The sequence below is a fragment of the Hyaena hyaena genome, unplaced genomic scaffold (genome assembly GCF_003009895.1).
Source record: "Hyaena hyaena isolate Hyena2069 unplaced genomic scaffold, ASM300989v1 scaffold_514, whole genome shotgun sequence".
NCBI lineage: Eukaryota > Metazoa > Chordata > Mammalia > Carnivora > Hyaenidae > Hyaena > Hyaena hyaena.
Genome location: NW_024081146.1, coordinates 1,397,572 through 1,404,171, shown reverse-complemented (window position 1 = coordinate 1,404,171; position 6,600 = coordinate 1,397,572). Strand labels below are relative to the sequence as shown.

Below are 6,600 nucleotides of genomic sequence, written 5' to 3'. Positions count from 1 at the left end.
TTGGCTTGTGACCCCAGTTCCTGCCTGGACCACATGGTCCAGGAGTTTGCTCAGTGTGATGAGATTGAAGACCATCAACTCAGCCTCAGTGACGGTAGAATTCTGGGTATGGTGGTGCTGGCTGATAGCCGGGGATGGGGGTGGGGTGGGGTGGGGGCCGAGAGGATAAACCAAGGAGAGGGGGAGAGAAGGGAGACAAATCTCACATCCCAGGATCTGTCCCTACCACGTGATTCCCAGCCATCTGTCAGGCCCTTCCCCCAACGCGCTCCTCCTCCCCACCCCCACCTTGATGGGCAGCACCTCCATCGACCCTTCACCCAAGTCTCCGGAAGGGGGGGATCCCTGACACCTGCCTCGCTTTACCTCTCTTCCTTCAATCCTCTGCTGGGAGACAACTGTACAGGCCTCTCATGTTTCTGCTCACCATTCTTTGATCTTTCCAGGGGGTTCTTCAGACAACCTTGGAATATATTTTGCTCCCTCTGGAGCAAATCGCAGGCACGCACCGGCGTGATGAAGGTAATGTCTCTCTCAGCACACAAGGGCAGGCTTTTTACAAAAGATCTGGGGTCTGGGGCTCCTGGGTGGCTTAGTCGGTTAAGTGTCCGACTTTCGCTCAGGTCATGATCTCGCGGTTCTTGGGTTCGAGCCCTGCGTCGGGCTCTGTGCTGACTGCCAGCTCAGAGCCTGGAGCCTGTTTCAGTCTGTGACTCCCTCTCTCTCTGACCCTCCCCTGCTCACGCTTTCTCTCTCTCTCTCTCTCCTAGAAATAAATAAAACATTAAAAAAATTTTTCAAAAGATCTGGGGTCTGTAAGCTCAGGCTTACTCTCTTGGAATACACCCGCAAGGGGTAAAGGTGTCCTGTGGCCCTGTTCCTGTCACCGTGTGGGGTTTGGGACTCAAGGAACCAATGCTGAACTCATAGCAGCTGGTGCTGTGAGTAGTGGCTCGTCCCTCCTCTCTGACCCGGGAATCTTCTGTTTCCTGCCGGCAAGAGCCAAGCAGCTCCGGCCGGCTGGCTGGTCAGCGTGAGAGCAGGGGAGCCTCTCGGAGCTCTCCGCGTACGTGACAGCCTCCATCCCTGTCGCTCCATGTTCTACACGTTTCTGGCATCTGCCCACTTCCCTCCATTCCCAGGGTTTATTGCTGCGGATTCCTGTCTCATCTCCCCCGGCCCCAGACGCCTTCTCCTCAGTCTCACCTCCTCACGAGCTGGAGGGACTGTTGCGGAGCCCACGGCAAGCTCCTTGCTGTCTTGGCTCTTTGATAGCACTCACTGTGTAACAAAGAATATTCTGTGGCCCATGTGGCTCTTGCCAATCTCACCGCTTGCCTTGTGCTCTTCCCTGCCTCCTGCTTTATGCGCTAATAAGACGGAATTGTTGGAATCATGCTGTTCCCTCTGTCTGGACCACCCTTCACACTTTCTCTGAGAAGTTCCTATCCATCCTTCAAAACTTAGCCCAGGGAGGTCTTCCTGAAGCCCTACTGACCCCTCAGTGCCGTAAGGTTTCGGCCACAGAGGGCGGGAGGGGGAGAGGCCCGGCGGGCGACAGAGCAAAGGGACTTTGCACGCTGCAACCTCCAGACCTCAGCTGTTGTTCCAGGAGAGGAAACGAATGGGTGACCAGGACTGTCCTGGGCAGAGGTCATCCTTTCTGTTCCAGGGACTCATCATGGCAGGTTTCCATGTCCAGTGGGGCAGGTTGTATCCTGCACAAGGGTGCCTAGCAAGTGGCCAGTGAGTACTAAAATCTGATGGGCACAGAGGGGCTGAGTCACCGAGCCCTGCACCACAGTGGCCTGTCCAGCAGAGGGAGAGCTGTTAAAACATTTCCAAAGGGCGTCAGCGCCTCCTGGGGCCACCTGCTGGGACCCAGGCAGAAAAGCAATGTGAGGAATGCTGTGATCAAGGTTCTGGGTTCTCCCAGAATTCTTTTTAAAAATTGTTTTTTAATGTTTTATTTATTTCTAGGAGGGAGAGAGAGAGACAGCGTGAGCAGGGGAGGGTCAGAGAGAGAGGGAGTCACAGACTCTGAAACAGGCTCCAGGCTCTGAGCTGGCTGTCAGCACAGAGCCCGACGTGGGGCTCGAACCCACGAGATCATGACCTAAGCGAAAGTCGGACGCTTAACCGACTAAGCCACCCAGGCGCCCCTGGGTTCTCCCAGAATTCTAAACCTTGGATCCTAATCCCAGCCTCCTGCAAACTTCGAGGGATGCCCCAGGCAGCCTATGACCTCCTGGTTGCCCTGGGCGGGCCAGCTCAGCAAATGGTCCCCTTTCCTGCAGCCCCTGCCTCTCTCCTGAACTCTGGGGCCTTTAGGTCAGCACGTGGTTCTGAGATAGGAGATGAAAAGTCACAACCTCATTTCTCTGCTTTGTGACCAGGGTGGGGGCGGGGGCTGGGGGGAGGGGCTTTTCCATCTGCCTCCAAATACCCTGTCGCCTGTGGCCTTGGGGAATCGAGATTTCTATTTCCCAGGCTTCTGCTACTTTGGGATTTGCAGGGATGTGGGAAGGCACAGCCCCTACCCTCAGCCTCCACTGCCCCCTGCAGGCCCAGGGCCGTCCATCCGAGGACCTTCTCTGGCGCCCACGTGGGCAGGCCAGACACTGAGCTGATGTCGCTAGGGGCTGTCTCCAACCAGGCAGGGGACCGGACATAGAAGAGAAGTACCCTGGTTTTTGTGCCCGGGAGGCGGGAGGCAGGTAAAAGGGGGTCTCTTGTGGCAGCCCGTCCCCATGGTAACTTGGTCCCCACCCTGCAGCGTCTGTGAGGTCATCCTCCCTCTTCCAGCTGGAGGAAGGGGAGGAGGGCTAGACATGGAGGCCGTTCCTCCAGTTAGATCCAGCCTCTTGGGGATTCTGCTGCTGGTGGTGAAGCTTTTGGTGCTGGTGAGTGAGGAATGTGGGGGGGGGGCGGCACTGGGGTGGGGGCCACCCAGCCATCCGCAGCCACCTCAGGGCTGTTGGAGCCCGGGGGCCTGGCCCAACCTGTAGAACCTGGTGACTGCCGCCTGCCTGGATTAATCTGACAGCTCTAAGGAGCCGCAGCCCCAAGCCACAGTGCCCACGGTGGGGCACACGGCCACTCCCAGGTGGCTGTCTCCTGCTCCCTCCGCTCGGACTCCACGGGGTCCTCTGGACAGCTGCACGTGAGGTCCAGATGGGGGGGGGTTGGCATTACTCAGGGTTGCAGGCTTTAGGACTCTGGTGAGGGAATCATCAGCCCCAGGACTCAGGTAGAGCTTTCTTGCTCACAGACCCTCTCCCCACCCAAGCTCGCTCTTTTCTCCCAGGGGACGTGAGACATAATATCTGCTCTGTCACCCAGGACCAAAGCCCGGAGATCTTTTCGGGGTCCTCCCTCTCCTTCACCCCTCTCCGTGACAGTGACTCCCACTGCCCCTATGCCTTACGTCCCTCTACCCCATGGCTCTGCCCTTTGCTCCCCAGCTGCCCTCAACAGGCAACTGGTGAGCAGGAAAGCCCAGGCGCTTGGAAGAAAAACTGCCCAGGGTTCAAATCCTACAGGATCAGAAGGATGAGGGGGATGGTCACTCCTTATATAATAATAATAATAATAAATCAGCTTCCTTCAGTCTAGAGAATTATAAATAATTCCTGAAATCCAAGGCAAAGAAAACCAAAGATAATATGAGACACCTTCTAAAGGCCCCCTCCTGAGAATGGAGTCCTTGCTGGAGAAACTGAGGCCTCGAGGGAAGGAGCCCCGGCCCATGGTGGCCAGGCAGCTCTGCCCCCTACAGGAAAACCCAGGGTGGGTAGGGCCCCTCCCCCAGGTGGGTGACGATGGTCTGACTCTCCCTGCTCCCGCAGCTGGTCCAGAACCGGGCCCACCTCTACAACTTCCTGCTCCTCAAGATGGCCCTCTTCAACCGCTGGCTGGCGGGGCTGGGCCAGGAGGCTTGGGGGTCCCGCGGCCCCCAGGGTTCCCCACCCCCTGGGCTTGCAGCTCACCCCGCGGGCCAGGTGCTGCGGGCCGGGCTGGCACTGGTAGAAGTCCCGGTGCGGCTGGGGCTGCAGGCGCCCCGGCTGGCGTGGGCCGGCATGCTGCGCTGTGCCCGGGCCGTGGGCCTGGCCCGCAAGCGGCTAGTCGTGTCTGCAGCCACCTGCACGGAGCTGCTGCTGTCCTGTCTGCACAGCCTGACGCTGGCAGTCTTGCTGCTGCTGCTGGTGACCAGGAGGCTGTGCGTGGGGGCCCAGCGCTTCAGCCTGGGCTCACTGCTCTGCAAGGTGGGCTGCTGAGGGCGGGCCTGGGGCCCGGGGCGTGGCAGCGAGGCAGTGCCACCCTGTGAGCTCCCAGCGGCCCCTCCTCCCCACTGCCTATCCACTTATTGCCTCCAGGCTCTGCTGGACAACCGTGTGGTGCCGGAGCTCCTGGCGCTGCTGAAGGGTCTGTACTGGCGGGTGGAGAACACAGCCACGCTCGCCTCCTGGCACCTGGCCTATCTCATCACCTGGACCACTTGCCTTGCCTCCCACCTGCTGCAGGCTGCCTTTGAGCACACAGCCCAGCTGGCCCAGGCCCAGGAAACTGAGCCCCAGGAGTGCCCAGGGCCCATGTCTGAGTCCCCACTCCCTGAACGCCTGGGCCCTGAGGCTGGGCCAGCCCTGTCAGAGCATGGAACCCCTGGAGAATAAGTGTGTCCCCATCTACCTTTCTGGATCTGGTATGGCCTGGGGTCTCTCTCTGTGTCCTTCCTTCCTGGGGAGTATGTGCATACGTGCGTTCGTGTGTGTGTGTGTGTGTGCCCTAGAGCTGTCCCTTGGAAGCAAATCACATTTGGTGGGCACCTGATATGTGCCACATGACCCTCTCAGACACTTTATATACATGATTTTGTTTAAATCTCATAGCATTACAGGCATCAGGTTTGATTAGCTCAATCTTCCAGATGAAGAAATTGAGCCTCAGAAGGGTTGACCATTCCCAAGGTCCCTGAGTAGGACAGGGCAAGAACCAGCAGTGGACCCTAGAATTTTTTGTTTCCCAGAACCCCTCACCTTCTCTAGGGCCATGTCCCTGATTCTCAGGGCTTTAAAGGACATGAGTCATTAGAGACTCTGGCCTCTGGGGGGTGCCAAGGCCTCACATTTCAGAGATTTAGAAAATTCCTTTTGAGATGCAGTTCCTCCTGAGCTGGTCTGCAACTAGCCCATCCATTCATTTACACTCTTAGCCACTCACTTTCCCACTCATCTGCCCATCCATGCACCCATCCATCCATCATGCATGCAGGCATCCATCCATCCATCTGCACATCCATCCATCCATCCATCGACCCATCCATCCATGCATCCATCCATCCATCCACCCATCTATCTGCCCATCCATCTACCTGCCCATCCATGCATCCATGCATCCGTCCACCACCCCTTCATTCATTCATTCCTTTTCCGATTTACCTACCCACTACCTACTATCCATCCAGCACTTGTCCACAAACCCATCCACAGATCCATCTATTCATCTCCTCCAGGGAGAGGGAAACACCCAAAATCTCAGCCAACCTGAGCTAGGCAAGCTCAGGCTATAGTGGGTCAGACCCCTGCCCTGTCCTTAAGCCAGTGATTCTGTGAGAGGAGGGGAAAGGATGGTTTCGTGCGAGCTAGTGATCACCCTCCACTCACTCCCAAGCCCAAGGGTGGTGTGAGGGTGGGGAGGCCTTCCAGAGAGTTTGCCCTGTGGTTGCCTTCTATGCTTTGGTTCCCAGGGAAATTAGGGCCAGATTCCTGCCCCGTCTCCAATATGGACCTGCAGATGGCCCAGAGTAGGTGTGGAGTGAACTTCTGGGCCCTTTCCCCGAGTCTGAAGAGCAGGCCCGGCCTGCCCCCGGAGGGAGACATCTGAAGGGCTCCCATCTGGCCAACAAGGCAGAACATCTGCTGGGAAGGGCCCTTGAGGCCTTGATGCTGGAGTAAATGTGACTGGGATTCCAGAACACACAACTTGCAGGGAGAGCTAGGCGCTGAAGAGTGTGAAGGTGGCTCACCGCTGAGGCTAGGGACATGGGCAGCGGGAAGGAGGCCCCAGGGCAGGCATCTGGAGCTGCCAGGGACCAAGATGCCACTTGACAAGACGGTGGCCTGCAGGGCCTGGGGTGCAAGGGAGGGACAGGTGGATTGGGGCCTCAAGGGCCAAAAGGGGACAGAAAGGGTGGCAGGCCTGGACATGGTGGGGGCAGGGAGGGGGAAGGGATGGGAGCCAGGAGGGGGCTGGGCGATGGGCTGGAGGCCGGGACCAGCAGGAGCCTGTACAGCCTTGGCCAGTGGGGCTACTGGCCAGACTGCATACATGATATTAGTATTTTTCCTTTTACTAAATTAAAAAAATTATTTTACGTTTATTTATTTTTGAGAGAGAGAGAGAGAATGCAAGTGGGAAAGGGGTCAGAGAGAGAGGGAGACACAGAATCCGAAGACAGGCTCCAGGCTCTGAGCTGTCAGCACAGAGCCCGATGTGGGAATCAAACCCATGCACCGTGAGATCATGACCTGAGCCAAAGTCAGACGCTCAACTGACTGAGCCACCCAGGCGCCCCTCCTTCTACTAAACTTTTAAAAAATC

The 6,600-nt window shown here is 57.5% G+C and overlaps 1 protein-coding gene across 2 annotated transcripts; it reads left to right on the top strand.

Moving 5' to 3' along the window:
• The first annotated feature begins 2,809 nt into the window (after nucleotides 1–2,809).
• On the top strand, nucleotides 2,810–4,705 carry TMEM270 (transmembrane protein 270). Of its 2 annotated transcripts, XM_039255220.1 has the most exons (4): nucleotides 2,845–2,903; nucleotides 3,047–3,163; nucleotides 3,849–4,265; nucleotides 4,377–4,705. In XM_039255220.1, exons 3-4 carry the CDS (start codon nucleotides 3,894–3,896, stop codon nucleotides 4,671–4,673), a joined length of 669 nt encoding a protein of 222 aa, XP_039111151.1. In that variant the 5' UTR covers nucleotides 2,845–2,903; nucleotides 3,047–3,163; nucleotides 3,849–3,893; the 3' UTR covers nucleotides 4,674–4,705. The 2 variants fall into 2 exon arrangements, with proteins under 2 accessions (XP_039111150.1, XP_039111151.1); XM_039255219.1 differs by lacking the exon at nucleotides 3,047–3,163 and having other exon boundaries at nucleotides 2,810–2,903.
• Nucleotides 4,706–6,600: the final 1,895 nt, after the last annotated feature.

What these genes read in the sequence shown, in the direction of transcription:
- TMEM270 (XM_039255219.1), top strand. Translation starts at nt 2,832, where the DNA reads ATGGAGGCCGTTCCTCCAGTTAGATCCAGCCTCTTGGGGATTCTGCTG. An exon ending in TGGTGAAGCTTTTGGTGCTG is followed by an intron (nt 2,904 to 3,848) that starts GTGAGTGAGGAA and finishes CTGCTCCCGCAG; the next exon opens with CTGGTCCAGAACCGGGCCCA. An exon ending in TGGGCTCACTGCTCTGCAAG is followed by an intron (nt 4,266 to 4,376) that starts GTGGGCTGCTGA and finishes TATTGCCTCCAG; the next exon opens with GCTCTGCTGGACAACCGTGT.